Below are 17122 nucleotides of genomic sequence, written 5' to 3' on the forward strand. Positions count from 1 at the left end.
TCTGTTATCACAACTTTATCACTTTCCTTTCGAAATCAAATCCAAATGCAGCTGAGCTCCTCTTATAACCCATTAAGTAGTTCATTCTTTTTTACATATTGAGAGAATGGCTTACAATACATTAGAATTATTACCTTTTTTAATTGTTACCATCATAATATCCAGAATACTTAAAGATATTTTTTCTTTATTTATTATCAAAGCGCAGTCGCTTACGGCGCAGTGAGTAAAAAACAATCTTTTCGATAGAAATTTTCTGCAACAATTAATCTTTGGAACGTGGCTCCACTGATGTACTCTTCATTAACGAACCCAACCTGTCAATAAATTTCTTTGTTTCAGGACCCATGCAACCTAATGATTCAAAAGATATTATTTTAATAATCATAATTAGGTAATCACGCAAATAATAAGTGCTGGAAAAGAGCTTCTGTAAATCTATTTTTGACTATTATCAACTTCCGCCGTTCATTGATACGGACTCAGATATTTTTGAAAATTACCAAATGATGCAATTTCACTTATCTCATCTGAAGTATGTTCTTCGTAAAACAATAACTCTATTGACTTAATCTTCTCTAAATGACAACTGTTTCTCGTTTGAATCATTGAATCTTTTTATCTATTTTGTTAATCGTGTCGCTGAATTAGTTTTTAATGCAAAATCTTTTACTTGCAGCACTCTGCGAAAATAAAATTTTCGCAAGGGGCACACCGTTAATATTTTCGATAATTTTCATTTTTGAGGGCTTCGCAAGAAATAGTATTTTACATAACTAGGGATAGAAGGATGAAAAGTAGAGTTTTCTTGTGAACTTTGTTGATCCGAGGCGAAGCCGAGGTCAATAAACACACGAAAACGAGACTTTACATTTTTATCCCGAGTTATGTAATTGATTTTACATGTTAAGTGCGTCGAAAGAAGTTCTTAAAACATGAAAAGTACGGTTTTCGACGCATGCAGCGGCTTCGCCTCGAATCAACAAACTTCACACGAAAACTCCACTTTTTAACTTTTTTCCCTTGTCATGTAAATAACTATTACTTCATTCATTTTAGCAAACTATATTTTACTATATAAGACAATAGTACCCAGACTTCATCGCTTATTTTTGTTTCGTCCCCATCGATGACAGATGACCATTATTCTCGACACTAGCTCGCTAGCTCAATTAGTATTTATTGTTCTTTTGCAAGTATCCAAGAGGAGGAAGGAAAGAAACTGCTATAAATGTATCACATTTAGGTCCTTCGGTCTATTACCACAACTTTGATACGAGATCATGATTATTGGCTCATCTTTTGATCATTTTAATCGAAAATTGCTCTTTGCAGACGTCGTTGTTGGTAACTTATGACAAACCATTTCTCAAAGTTATCTGGCCGATTATGTTATCGTTAAAAATACCGCAATATATAAGAAGGTAATGATATTGACCAATTTAGTTGCACACTTGCTTTAGAAAAGTCAACACAAAATTTCAACAAAGTGAAAATGAATTCAATATTTTGTGCATTGTTCGTGTTGTCTTTGACAATAACCAATATTGGATCACAATCAGTGGAATGTGAAGGAGAAGAATTTGCACCCCATCCCTTCTATTGCGACGGGTATCTTAGTTGTTCTCATGGTTACTTCGTTGAAATGTTTTGCCCTCCTGGCCTTTATTTTAATGCAGACATTAATGTTTGCGACTGGCCAGAGAACGTAATCTGCTCACCTAGTTCAGAAACACCTCCGAGCTGGAATACAACAACACCAAGCTGGAATACAACAACACCAAGCTGGAATACAACGACTCCAAATGGGAATACAACAACACCGGACTGGAGCACAACAACACCGACCTGGGACACAACGACACCGAGCTGGAATTCCACTACTTCAAACAGCACTTTTAGCACTCCCGTCGATCCAACGGAAACAACTCCAGATTGGGGAACGAGTGACGTCTGGAATACCACTACTTCAAACAGCACAGATCAACCGACTGAAACAGCTCCGACCTGGGAAACTACTGAAGTCTGGAATACCACTACTACAAACAGCACGTTTAGTACTCCAGAGAATCCAACTGGAACGTTTCCCGGTCAACCGACTGGAACAACTCCGGGAACTTTTGTCTCAACTGCACTCCCTTAAAAATTAAATACTTCGAGTTCAACAAAATTCTAAGATTGTAATTTTGTTTTTAATTTTTATTTCAAACTTTTGTACTAAGCGAAGGATTAAAGTTTTTGTTTAAATTTGGACAATTTTAACAACTAGCCTAGATCTAGGTACAATGAAAAAAAAACCAAAGTATCTGCCATGGCATGCCACAATAATTGGCAACTGCATAGCACTGCTCCTAGCAATGACGAAAATATAGGAAACATTTGGAGTTTCATAAAATCAAATTTTTTGGTGTGAGTGAAGACACAAAATACATGCACACACCCAAACCGTTCATATATAAAAAATTGAAGTCTTTTTGCCATTTGACTTATGAATGGTAATGCTTGAGGTAGTGCTATGTTAAATGTGAAGGGGGTGTTGACATTTTCCGCATTTTATGCAGAATGCGTGTATCTGGTTCTGTCTTTTAACTTTTTACGTAAAACTGTATATATATACATTCCTTTAGGAATAGGTATAAACTTTCGGTAGGTAAAGTTTTGTGTGCAGAACTCATGAGAAAATAACTATTAGATTCATTGTCATAATATGCCTAAATTTGACACAATTTTCCAGACTGCGTATTGTAGGTTCTAGCAAATTTTTCACTAGTTAGGACATTGTGCCAGTTGCGTCCTTTCGAAGGTTAGGAATATGAACTTTATGTACAAAGTACAAATTTCGAAGTACAGGTGAAGACACTTACGAAGGCTGGTGAAACCAACGCACTCCAATAACAGGCATAAGAACATATTTTAGGCATCAGAGAAAAATGTAGATCTGGTTCTGCTCTACAATTTTCTCCATTTGACCAAAAAGAAGCCATCATGGCTTCATGGTAAAAAATTGATTTAAAGAATGTCATGGCCAGAAATGTCAAATTTTATAGTTGTCACATAAAACCAAGAAAATCAAAATACAATTACGAAGACACGGCAAATAAAACCCAAAACAAGTTTTATAATTCACATTGAATTTACACTAAAATTAAAAATTTAGATATTGATTTGTTAAACAAATTTTGTGAGGAATCAGTTACAAACCACAACAACTCCCAAAACAGAAAATATGTCGAATTTCTCTTGTAAATAAATTATTGACATTCATCGATAATTTTTCTTGTCGCTGTCGATAACAAACTTAATTTGAATTTATACCGCCATATCAACCAACTTACTTTGAAATGTAATCCCCGCTGTCAACTGTCAAATGGCTTCTATACTGACTACTACAATTTCTTTCCGTAAAAGTGACATATTTCAATATTAAATCCAAAATGAATGCAAAATCATCAGATAAATAGAATCATTTGTAATTTTGTGAGTTATTGAATGATAGGAAAGTCAATTCATCGTCTTTAATGTGATTGTGGTTCGAGTAGAACAAAAAAATAATAATTGGCAAAGCTAGTGGAAGCACGCTTTCCTCCACATTATTGTCATTCGGTCAATTTCTTGGGAAACCACACTTTTCCTGAATTGATGCAACCAAAACCATCCCGTCGTCTGACGTCACACAGAAACTTGCGCATATCGTTCAACATTTAGACTGCAGAACGTCGCGTGAACCATCGATTTTTTTGGATGTGTGTAGTTCCTTGGTAGTGTTTTTCGCCGTCGCTCTTGTCTTGTCAGCGAGTCATCGAAAGTAATTTTGTCAAAATTCAGTGGTGATTCGGGAGTTTTAAATCCAAATTTGGATCCGAAAATATTGTTCGAACATTGTGTTATTCGTCGAAACACAAATGGAAGGAAAACAAGTGAATTGAACGGTGAAAGTGACCAAATAAAATCGATAGGAAAACGCAAACTGTGATCATAAAAACCACCACACTGTGAAAAGCAAAAAAAGAGGCCCAGAGTGAAAATTGTATACTTGTGGTGGGTGCGGTGTGTTTGTGATTTTTTTTTTTGCAAAATTCCATTTAGGTAATTGCAAGTGAAATCAATTACGGAATCATGACGAAAGATCGATTGGCAGCGCTTGTTGCGGTATGTAAAACATTTAAAAAATAATAATTTATCAAAATAAGAGCCAGATGAAAAATGAAAGAAACGTCAAAATGCAACACCTACAAAAACATTATTTCATATTCTTTGGCCATGGCACTTCGCGCGGGTCGATTTCTCGTGTACGAAGTGAAATGGCTTATTTCACGTTTATTTTCAATGTGAATTTTTGTGTTAGCTTCCTTCTGAAAAACAAAATTTGACCCCACCCGTTGCATTATCAGCCGAACGCCTACGCAAATTTGACATAAGACTTTAGAACTATACGTACGTAACACCCATATATAATGGAATGGATATACCCGCGCCGCGAAATACGGTTCTGGTTAATGATTTTAACCTTTTACGGACGGCTGTATCATCTGTTGACGCCGATGACAACAAAAATAAGTCAGGGGCCCTAGTTAGCTAAAGTTGTCGTATATAGTAAAAACAATTGAAATTAAAGATTTTACTTCAATCTGGTCGAAAATACTCAGATCAAATCAAGTAATAGATTTGATAGTCGTCCCGATCATATACTTGCCGTCTGTGAATGGTTAAACAATTTTCCAAGCGTAAGCCCGTCTGAGTCATCAATGTTTATGAATGTGAAATAATTCATCTATTTGCTCATCAGTGACTCCGTGAAATTATTTATTACTCACTCATTGTCTTATTGACATGACAAATACGTTTAAACGCTTCTGTGCCATTGAATGTTCGACCTTTCGCGTATATAATTAAAATTAATTTTTCAATACATGAGTTCATTTGGTATTTTAATTTTATCTTATCGAAATGTATGCATGTAGTGCGTAGTGTTAACCGATACGAGATAAGAATATGTATGTAACGTAACATGTACAATGTTTCTGATGTTGTGATGTCGTCGATTAGGAACTGATCATCTGGGTTTCTTTTTTCCTTCATTCATTCGATTTATTTCAATTTCACGTTGGACGTATATAGTCTTTGGTATAGTGTCGGAATTCGTTATTTGAATCAATTGCACCCGACGACCTGTTGTGTGACAACTGGTGTATATGCCAAGATTTGATGATAATTTTTTAATTGCATTAAATTGGTGTGATCCATGAGAAATATTTTGTTGCACGTACACCACGCCTTTATTTCGGAACTGTTTTTAAATATTTTTGAATTTAAATATGCGGAAGGAAGTCTTATTTACAGTCTCGATTTTTAATATGAAATTGATATTTTCACATATCTGAGGCATGACTGAGTCAGAGCTGTTATTTTTTCTTCGAAATGATTGTCGGTACCTAATTCTGTTTTATTAAATTGCTGATTAACCAACCTATCTACGTTAACAATAAAAACTCTTGCTCGGTTGATATATAGATCAGTGTCAAATAACGGTTTCTTCTCTCAAAATAGTGTCAAATGTGTTGTCAATTTCACAAAGCTAACCTCAAACAATGACAGCTACATATAAATTTTTGTAACATTGTGGTTAGCTTTGTGGAAATGACAGCTCATTTGACATCTCAAACGACATTGACAATGATCTATTGATTCATTGTCGCCAAACCTGTTGCCTCATTATTGGAAGGAGCATTTGTAACAGAAAACAAACAAATCTTGTACTTCAGTATTCTTAACATCAGAAAAGGCACAGTACATAGCATACTTTAGTCGTCGCTATTCATAACATGCCTTCTTAAAGGGTATCTACCGACAAATAAGTTTGGTATTTTTTATTACTGTATCGTATCACTTGAATTGCATTTCAATAAGCTCTGATATTTTTTAGAATAATGCATTTAATTGCAGTCAGAATTTTAAATGCTTGAGGAAGAACGAGCAGCATTTTCGGTCAACCCGACAAGTTAATTCTTACCAGGGTGAAACTATTTTCTAAACAATAAATTATGCAACGCCTCCACGAATGAAAAAAAATAAAAATCCAAATTGCAGACTCACATTTTTGATTTTCAACCGCTTAAACTTTAATTTATTGATCAAAATGGTTGATAGCTCTTCCATCATAGTATATAACTGCGTTCAAGTAACAGAACAGTTCATACATACTTGTGTATTTAATATGGCTACATATGGCCCCATTTTGGCGGCTGACAAATGATTGTTCAATTAATCTTACTTAATCCTGGAAAAAACAAGGCATCAGAACAGTCGGAGCGTTTGCTGTGACTTAGCCCCGTACAACCCGTAATCCTATTTCGTCAGCAACCATAATACGTCCGTAGCCCTAATAAGCCCGGAACCCTAATACGTCTACAACCCTCTAATGCGTCTGTTACCAAAATGCAAGTCAAGTTGGGCATTGTCAAATTTACTGAAACTGTTCATTTTTAAAATTGCGCATAGCGCAATTACGAAAGCCCGTACGAAGTACCTTTCAAATAAAACCAACAATTTACGACATTATTTTAGAAACCCAAAATTTTTTGCCAACTTTCCATTGGGTATTCAATTACCTCTCAAATGAAACAAAAACTAGCAAAATCGGTTGAGATTTACTCGATTTATGTGCAAAAAGAACTTAGGGCCGAGTAGCGGCCTTAGTGCAAGGGCCCAAATTTGAAACTTTTTTTGCCGTCATTCTATTCGGCATTCAATTATCTCTCAAATGAAACAAAAACTAGCAAAATCGTATGAGATTTACTCGATTTATGTGCAAAAAACACTTAGGGCCGAGTAGCGGCCTTAGTCCAAGGGCCCTAATTTGAAACTTTTTTCGTCACGTTCTTTTCGGTATTCAATTACCTTCCATAAAAAACTAAATCTAGCAAAATCGGATGAGATTTACTCGATTTATGTGCAGAAAACACTTAGGGCCGAGTAGCGGCCTTAGTCCAAGGGCCCTAATTTGAAACTTTTTTCGTCACGTTCTTTTCGGTATTCAATTACCTTCCATAAAAAACTAAATCTAGCAAAATCGGATGCGATTTACTCGATTTATGTGCAAAAAACACTTAGGGCCGAGTAACGACCTTTGAGCCCTCCCAACAAGCCCACGTTGCATCTTACCCAAAAACAATGTTCAGCAATTTTGTTCTACTCGTCAATACCTTTCATTTGATATATCACAAGCAGCTATTGCGTGCGTATTTCGGTAGATATCGTCGAAAGACTGAAAAACACCTATAGGGCCCTAGCTCTGGAGGGGCCGACCCTACCATGCCCATTTTCGAACTTGACCTTACTTTTGTCGATACCAATCGGGAAAAAAAAGAATTTTGAAAAAAGGTTGTGATTTACTCAAGTTAGAGGGGTCACGGACGGACGGACGGACATTTTTTTTATTGCGGATTCGTCATCTATGAACTGAACATAACCGAATGCTTTTCCCTTACTGTCTGCTTCCAATTCGACGTGTTACAAACGGCATATTAATCTTATAAGCCCCCAGTACTTCGTACGGGGCTAAAAAGTTTTAACAAAATCAGTGCATAGGATTAAAACAAGAATCATCAGACTGGATGACTTATTTTTGGCCAATACATTCTTTAAATTTTTCAACGTGAGGCCATCGCAGTACTTTTTTGGCCAGATGTGGACAAATTAAGCCGTCCTACACTTTTTTTTCAATTTGCACATTTCCGTAGTTGGGTCCTTTACAAAGTTCAGATGTGGAATGAATTGAAACAAAAAACGCTTTTCCATTTGTTTTCGATAACGATTACATATGTTAGAGATGAACTCTGGTATGTACTCGATAATATAGTAAAAGGTACAGCAAAATCAGATACTAATAACATTTTAAGATTTTATTTCCAGAGGAAGAGTAACACTCCTTATGACATTATTTTCGTATTAAGTAAATAAATTCCATAAATTTACCGGTACAAAGAGGTAGTACAAATTCGCTGTTTTCTAATTTGTATCACGGTCTGAAAGTCAATAATCTCAGAAATTAATAAATAAAAGTCTTTGACAGTGCGAAAGTTTTTGAAACACAACTCAAAGCAACCTTGCATCGACATTCTGGCTGAAACGAAAAACTTTTCGTTGTTTAGAAATATACCTCGCACTTCTGTTATAGACGTTCTGTAGGACGGATGATGGAAAACAGTTTTTTGAGCGATCATGTTGCTTTTCTTCAGATTTGTTTCATTACAGGTATGAAACAAGATATTTCAAAGGAACTAGAAGTATTAATGTATTGGTTGCACAACCATCCAAACGGTGACTTTTCTGTCGTACGATCATTTACTTAATCTAATTCAATTACATACTTACCTGGAACTTTACTGTTATGACTATTGTGCAGATTGTAGACAAATGTGTCAACAAAATATTGAAACAAGTACGTAAGACGTAAGGATATAAACCAACAAAAAGACCTACATACTAGTAATTCAAATTTAATACGTAATGTAATAGCACTCACATTATATGAGTAAATGCAACAGAAATTTCAATTTACTTGCAACTTTCCTTTAATGTCATTTTTCAAAGCCAGTTTAAATTCTAATTCACATTCAACAAGAACTTGAAACGTTTTTCATCAATCTTTACCACATGATTCCAACTTAGCAGCTCTTTTATAACTATGACGAATACGTGGTGTGAAACTTGTGATACATTTTTTTTGTCAGCTCTGTACATATTATTTGCCACGAAAGATTAATTATTTATGATCTTGAGTGGATGTCGTTGATAAAATTGTCTGGTTCTGTTGATTCAATTCGATTTAAAATATGCTTTGAATAACAATGAATCTTGTCGCTGCCAGATTTTATTATGGACTTCATAAATCCGAGAAAATGGGTTTTTTATGGGCTTCGTATGTGAAACGGGGTGTGTAGCAAATGTAAAATTGAATTGAATACGTTACTTGCAATCGATAATAAAAGAAAAATTGAGCAAATTGATTACAATGATCTGAATGGTTCGTACCGTTCACGAAAATCATTCCATGTTATACTTTCACATGAACTTTTCGTGCTTCAGTAGAAAAGAATGATCTTAAAGCACTTCCGCTTTTCATTTTGGACGAAAGTTACTTATGGGAGGGATATGTGAGATGGTAAATGAAGCGAAAAAAGCTCTATAAAACTGACGCAATTTAGATATTTGCTTGCATTGAATTCAATCGCAACAACTCGATTTTGTTTTTACACAAATTAAATAAAAACAATTTGTTTTTAGTGTAGTAACGCAAATAGTGGTGATATCACTCACATAATACCTAAAAAGTCGTTGGAGCGATATAATGACTTACATTAATGTCAGAATCATCCCACCACTACAAAGACAAAAAAGGAACTTCGTCATTTGGACTTTTAAATCGATACTTCGCAATTATATTTCCAGTTTGCAGGTACCGAAACATTCCCAAAGTATTTTTGTGAAAACTTATCCATTTCAATGGAATAATAAATCATGCAAATCAAATCTCGATGCTTTATTACATTCCCAGAATGTTGGTATTACCTACCGTCAAGCGAATCTCGCGATTACAAAAATAGCAAATTGGAATTTTTGTTGTTACATTAACAATAAAAATGGAAATTAATTTCAAACAAATGCAAATAATTGTAGATTGTACGTGTATGCTCCAAATCTCGTACCACAAGCGTGTTCGTACGTAATTTCACTCTGCAACCCCAGGTAAAATTTCATCCATTTTACAACGGAAAACGTTATCTCGTTTTTGTCAGTAAAACATCCTCGAAAATATTTTACTTTTTTATAGGATAAGTACTTACAGCTTCTTGTGTGCGTGTTATATACCATTAAATACCACTGCGACCCAGCACAATGCGAACAAAACAGTAATGACGGATTTACTAGCCTCAGGCAAGTAAAATTCAATTTTATCTCGAGCACAATTTTATCTAAAAAAAACAACAGACAATTCGAACAAAATAACGATTTTTTCCATCGGTATGGGGGAGAAAAATATCTACTCCAAATGTATGTCCAATATATTTATTTCAATGATGCCAATAATATTGATGAGATGAGCATTCGTGTTGAATATTATAAAATATAAGCTGTGCCTACGATCAATATCCCATGTATCCAAACACAGCAGAAAAACGGGCAAAAATAAATATTAATCTGAAAATATTAATCAATAGAAAAATTGGTATGAGTGTGTGTAGACAATTTTGTCACGTTACGCAATTTATACATAAATTTGCTACGAATTGTATAATATACAATACACACGGTAACCGAACTTGTAAGAGCAATTTTGTGAAAGAATTTTTTTCCATCAAGATAATAATGATGATAGCACTGCGAACGAGAGAAGATTTATCTTGACTGAAATGTCTACAATATGTAAAGATGTGTGATTGCCCCGCAGGCTTTGTTCAATAAATTCAGCACGTGCGTCTCCATTTCCCAGCTAATAACATCTCTTTGTCTTTTGCTTGCTCGTAAAGGCTTGAAAGTTCAACTGAGCTATATCTGCACAAGACATCGTCGGAGTCAGAGATGAATATGTAGGGTTATTCTGTCGATGAATCTTTCTCCCTAAATGTGTTCGAAGATCTATTACGACTGTGTATACCTAGTGGTTGCTATACACTAATTTACCGGTGTACGAACCGAACTTTGTCGTGCAATGTAATGATTAGTTATGCTGTCAAGCGAGATAAAGGGTCACAGCGATTATTATACGTGGAAATTTAACTCGTATCCAGAGCGGTTCCTTGTCGCTTACAATACGTGTCGCTTGATCTTAAAATTATGTGATGTCGGTGGGTGTTTAATATCGTATCCATACCAAAAACTCGACTATGGTTCTATAAATAAACGTGGAACTTTAAAGCGAGTTATAACGATGGTTTTATTGAAATTAGGATCTTCGGTGGTATGAATCGGATTTTTGTGTCCCATTAAACATTTTGTTGGGTGGAACAGTGAATCTTCAGGTACTGTGCATCACCTTTTTTTAGAAAGGATTAAGCTATAAATAATCGTTTTATCGATCCGTTCTAATAATAACAAATTGTTAAATTCAGGTCATTGAGGTGAACGGGTGAAATTTAATCGGTTCAGAATATAAATTTCTAAAATGGGGACGCACACAGTAAACGAAAAGAGCAAAACAAACAAGCTTTTAGTCCAAGTCGCACCGGAATACATTTAATTCAAATGAATTCGTATAAAAAATATTAAATCGATTTTCTTTACATTATTACACATAATTTACTTAATGGGAGTCAAAAAGCGTTTGTGTTCGCCGCAGTTTTTCATCTTGAATGTTCAGAATTCTGAAATTGTCTGAATGAAAAGTTTAGTATGCGCTAAATTTGAATAAAACATCCCTAACGAACCCAGCTTAATAATGTAATTCATCAAAAACTGACTTTCGCACGTCTTGAAATTTGCAGCAATATTTTACGCAATTCTGAATCATTAATAACACCGTGTTTGACACAATCATTTTGTTCACACATTTGAAAGCCAGGGCGCCATATCTTGAATACTTTCACAGAAAAAGGGACTGTACTCCATTTAATTACAAAATATATTCACCTCTTACACAACAACAATTTGACATAAATGGCCCTGATACTATTATCAAATAAGTTACTGAAGAGTATAAAAACCCCAAATTTATATGTTCCTTCTCTCTGTGAAATGTGAAATAACGTTGTATTGTATCATCAGGGAATTTTTGTTATACACAGATAATACTAATAATATTCCACATCGGATCAAGAAGAAAAAAATTCGATGGCAAAAATGGTTATGAAAGATATGTAATTTCGTACAAATGTTGAATGGAATGGATAAACGTGTATAATACAAAAATTGCTTAACATGTACGATTTTCATAGTACATATATACAAATGAAAATATGAATTTTATTGCGATTGCTTGACATAGCAATTTTGCTGAGGCTCTGATCATAAAATACATCATGGAAAAAAGCAGTTTACGATGGAAATGTAACTTCTTCTTTTCAGTTATGTTGTATCTAATTTAGCATTGATGATATACTATCATTGTGATTGATACACGTCACAGCGACTAGTTATTCTTTTATCTATTATCGACAACGATGTCAAAAATGATAACGATAAACTCTGACCTATTTTGTCTTAGCATCGTACAGTGTATGTTAAAACAAATGAAGTAAAAGATTTTAGCGATAGTTGAAACAAATGACGTAACACATTTGGTAAAAGGTTGATAATTTACCTGAGTAATGAATTAATTAGTCTGATTAATTGAAAACAGTAGAACGTACAACAACGGAATTCAAATAAAATGTAATTCGATAATCCGATTTTTGACCATTTCCGACTTTATATTCATCGATACACCGTGTATGACATTAACCCAATTTATTTGTTTTATAACGAACGCAAAATAAATTATATTTCATCCTTCCACCTTTCCCGTTCGTCCATTAAAATAATAGACTGGAGGGATGTTGTTTTTAGCACAAATAAATGTAACTTCATTATAATATGGTAACTCACAGCGTAGCACAGAGAGTACAATATGCCGCAAGAAATACATACTAAACTGTACGTTATCTGTAGTTTGTAGTTTAATTAGTGACGAACGTACATTGTGTACTGTGAAAATGTTTATAACTAAAATAGCGAAATATAGTAGCAAACGTTGGGGGAGGCGTAAATGATGTTGGCATTTTTTCATTCCTAGACACCTTATGCATATATAGTTTACGTTGTATAGGTTGTTCCCAGTTTGAATAGCAAATTCACCGAGGAGGATGAATACTGTGAAAATATTCAAATTTCTAGATAAAAGAGTGATGTTATGCTTTTCGAGATTTGTGCCGTTACATAATACACATGAGAATAAAACTAGATTCGTTATTTGTTATTACTCGAATTTTTCACTTGTAAATTGGATTCTGTTCTAGTTTTTTCGTTCACATAGAAATTTTTGCATACACCCAGACCCGTTGCTTGGTGTTGGAAACATTATAACGAGATTTCTTTTATTTATTATTATGTATTCGGTTATACCATATAAAATACTGATAATTGATGGTAATTGTTCGTTTTGAGCGTGCTACACAGTCTTGGTATAGCAATGATATAACACAAATCGTGATTGGCGAAAATAATTACTGGTTTATAACCGAGATAAGTGCCAATTTAAAAACCACAATAGGTTACCAATTTTTCAAACAGTGATATGATTTGCTTGCTGATATCGAAAGAGTTTATTATCAAATTTAAAGAAAAATGTAAAGGTAGGCTAGGTCGTTGTGTTGTTGTATTTTTCTTTTCTTTTTTTATTGATAAAAGCGATGACTATACTGAGCTGTTTGGAAACATTTTCTGATAAGAGACGCTTATCACGTAAGCTGGAGTATATGACTCATCAATTACAATCTCGACCGTATTGTTAGGTATTATCAGTGTTACTCATATGTTGCTGGTTGAGTTAATTTGCACGCGAAATCGAAAAAAAAATATATCGCACAGGTGGAAATCGTAATGATTGTAACTCAAGTCATTTATGATTGGCGGTCGCAGTACCCAGTTATTAGAATTGTACATTCGCTTGGATATAGACATTGACTTTGAGACTACCTCCAAAATCTTTGCATACAAAATCTTCATAATTCGCGTCTGTTTAACACTTACGTAACACAATTTCAACGAATTCTATTTCACTAAATGATCATCGAATTCGGTAACACAGAAAACAAATTCTGTTTGTAAAAACATATACGCGAATTCGACGCGGCTAAGAAACATTTCTAAGAGAGAGAAAAACATCCACGCTCACAATAGAATGTAGAACAAACGAGCTTTTAGATAAAACATTTCATTTAGCATTGCGTAATCCTTACGCATCACAAGAAGCATTCTGTGCTATTCTTTTATTCATTGAGAAAAAAATATATTTTTATATTTTATTAACAAGATTGTATGATTTATGATGACGGAACGAATTGTGTTCGAAAACAGTCGTTTAGAATAAAAGAAATGAAATGTAAACGGTATAAACGTATGCCTTTTTGTCACATTCATGTGTTCTAGTGAAAAATGACAATATAAAATGAAGAAAATATAGATTGGCTTCACCGTATACAATACCCTTAGGAGTACCCAAGTACAATGAGGGACACTTTGATAGGTTTGATTTGGAACACTATCGGGGAAGGTTTTAATGCTTTCCTAATAACAAAAATCCAGTTTGCCTTGTAAATAAGCTATTTTCACACTCTTTTCCATTAAGCTTTCTGGACATCTTTCGGAAAATGTATCACAGAACGAATTATGGGTGGTATGGGCTGCCGATCCGGGTTTTCTAAATTCGAAAGATTGTTCTTGTTGTAAGATGCCGAAGATTTGCTTTACAATTTGAATATTTCGTCTTTTACTTGCTACCCGTGTTATGGTCTAAGAATATATTTTCTTTTGGCCATAAACACATACGGAACAAGAACACGTGCGGTTGAAACTCTACAAGATAAAAAGCCACCAAAAGTTGACAGAATTTATTCTGTCCTTATACAGGATTTTGTTGACAGTATCTCGTTCTAAGTTTCGAATTATTGATTGAAGAATCCAGTGTAGATTCAAGCCGTTGCGTTCTTAACCAGAACGTTTTTGCAAAGTGGATCACAATGGTTGCCCAAAACTCATGGATTAACATATTAGAAACCCACCACCAACTAACGAGATGGCGAAGGCATGACATTTCAATCAGTCAATAAACATTCAATATTCCGAAGGTGCAAAACTTTATTTTACCTGGAAAAACACACTAATTCTAGTAGTGGTGTTATCTAATACGCAGAAAAAATCAAGTTCAAACGAAGCGAAAGTGTAGATGCAATGCTGTTTCGACCTCCGGATACAGTGGCGGTCAGAGGTTAGCGTGGTCTAACCATCTTCATTTCCACGGGTCCGTTACACGAGACTGCAGTAAATTTTCTGATTGAACTAGTAATTTGAAAATTTACAATAAAAGTTCTGCCACCTTTCGATGGAAATGTACCCACACGTGTGTTTACGTCATCAATTGCGTACCATTTGTAGCTGTTCGGTGAATCAACTGACAATTTTTATGTTGGACCTAAAAGCTATTGCACTGAACAAAAATTATTATTTTGTAGAGGAACTCCATGAAATTAGGGAATCACGTAACGATTTTTCCACACGGGTAAAACTCGATTCAAACACTAATACATCACCAATGATGTTCAATCATTCGGAAATTTCGACAACATGATTCTCTCTTTTTAAGTTATCGATATGTTTCCTGCGATGCTGAATGTAAACTGAATGGAAATTCTACAAGTTTGTAGACTAGTTTTCGACACTGTTTTTTGTGTGTGAATGAATTCATAGAAATTCAAATGTAACAAATGTAACCAATGTATTTGCTTTTATTTCACTTTTATTCCATTTTCGTATCTTATTGAGTACGGGATGTGAATTTTCCAATTTCCACTGTTCTGTAAATGTTGCTGAAGTTGCAATATTAACATAGATGTAGGTTTCTCTCCACTGATCAGATAATGTACCGTGACGTATGATTCGTCATTGACACTTGTCAGAAATTATACGACTTTGAAGGCATTTTAAGTCCATATATCACACGTGCGATAAATATAAGTTATTCCGGAAAACAATCGCTACACATCTTAAGCCCAAACTCGCTACTATCGATCGCATGAATATAAAAATTATTTTAACGAAAGAATAATGTAATTACACAATTGAATTTTCCGTTTCAAGATGGAAATTCCATCGTCAAAATGTCTTTTCGCTCGTCCTTTTATACCATACACATTTCTCTCTTCTAAAATTTTGTTTATTATCTTATTTTTCAATTCAATCTTTTTATACTCTTCTTGACAAAATAATAATCGTCAAAGGAAACAAGCTTTCTTGTAAGCCACTTAAGAATGTGTGTATACGAATTGCAGTATTATGTTGTCAAGCGATGTATATCGTACCAAACATTTCAATTTAGCGAATGGTTATATAACGCTGAATTGTTGAAACACTGGGAGTTGAACTTTAAACAAAATTGTTTTAGTTATACAAACAAAAAGGAAAATAAGTATAAATCGGGTCGGCTGCACTTATGCACGAGTCAAGCGTAAACGGAACACCTGTCTTAACTCTTACAAAATCAGCTAAATTGAACTATTAACAGAATTTTATTTTTGTTAGAAACGTAAATGTTCCGTAATCTTGAGTTTAACCTTTTACTAAAAGGCTCTTAGAAAGGGCAACCGTTCATTGAATTGTTTTCTCCTTTTTTTAGATTATCGCCAAATTTTCGATGCTACATCTTGTACTTCGTTTGTTTTGTCATACTATATGAGAGAGTACAAGTCACAGATCAAAGCTAATTTTGTGTCATCGTTGTCGTTTCCAATATTAAAAATTGTGCTTTTCCACTTAAACACCGGATGGAAATCACATGGTTGACATAGTCAATCTTCTCCAACAAAGTCTTGTAGCAAAACTTTTTCTCTGATTTTTCCTGTTAATCGTTTTGCTAACAACTGAATATAAAAGAAATGTTTTATTTTCACGTGTTCTCCGCTTTACAAAATGAATTCTTGTGTTTGGCATTAACGTCTTTGTTTAAATGAAAGCGAAAAAACAGCGAATATAACTTATTTAATGACAATGTTCTCTTCATAAAATTACACTATTGTACAAACCGTTGTACAACCTACACATTATATATTATATGAAGAACAACGCTTTGTTAATGGGGGACCGAGAGAAAGAAAATTATTTATAGGGAAGAAGAAAAAAAAACGAGGAAAAGAAAAACAATCCGGTAATATGAAACGACACATTTTTAAATTCGTTGACACGGTCTTATACATAGAAAACGAGTGGAACTTCGGTAAAATATAGTCGAAGCGAATATATATAGCTTACGAAGTAAAGCTCCCTGTATGATGAGATATGAGCTTATTATGTCGCCTATACGTCTATTTATGGACTAACATATATTCGACTATGAAATACATAATGTAGAGAGATTTTAGTTGTATAAATGTAT

At 34.2% G+C, this 17122-nt stretch overlaps 2 protein-coding genes across 10 annotated transcripts in view; both read left to right on the plus strand.

Moving 5' to 3' along the window:
• The first annotated feature begins 1427 nt into the window (after nt 1-1427).
• Nucleotides 1428-2234, plus strand: LOC119081816 (integumentary mucin C.1-like). Of its 2 annotated transcripts, XM_037191052.1 has the most exons (2): nt 1428-1906; nt 1982-2234. In XM_037191052.1, exons 1-2 carry the CDS (start codon nt 1496-1498, stop codon nt 2141-2143), a joined length of 573 nt encoding a protein of 190 aa, XP_037046947.1. In that variant the 5' UTR covers nt 1428-1495; the 3' UTR covers nt 2144-2234. The 2 variants fall into 2 exon arrangements, with proteins under 2 accessions (XP_037046947.1, XP_037046946.1); XM_037191051.1 differs by having other exon boundaries at nt 1430-2234.
• Nucleotides 2235-3374: 1140 nt separating this feature from the next.
• LOC119081802 (syntaxin-1A) overlaps nt 3375-17122 on the plus strand; it is a 47484-nt gene continuing 33736 nt past the window's right edge. For 4 of the 8 annotated variants that reach the window (XR_005088528.1, XM_037191025.1, XM_037191022.1 and 1 more), the window contains exon 1: nt 3391-4149. Coding sequence is in view for 7 of the 8 variants with exons in the window: in XM_037191025.1 (XP_037046920.1) it covers nt 4117-4149 (33 nt within the window). In the remaining variant the exon portion in view is untranslated. Of the gene's footprint in view, nt 4150-17122 lie in introns of all 8 variants that reach the window. The other 4 variants (XM_037191024.1, XM_037191026.1, XM_037191021.1 and 1 more) reach the window with 4 other exon arrangements.

This window comes from Bradysia coprophila, unplaced genomic scaffold (assembly GCF_014529535.1).
Source record: "Bradysia coprophila strain Holo2 unplaced genomic scaffold, BU_Bcop_v1 contig_358, whole genome shotgun sequence".
Classification (NCBI taxonomy): Eukaryota; Metazoa; Arthropoda; class Insecta; order Diptera; family Sciaridae; genus Bradysia; species Bradysia coprophila.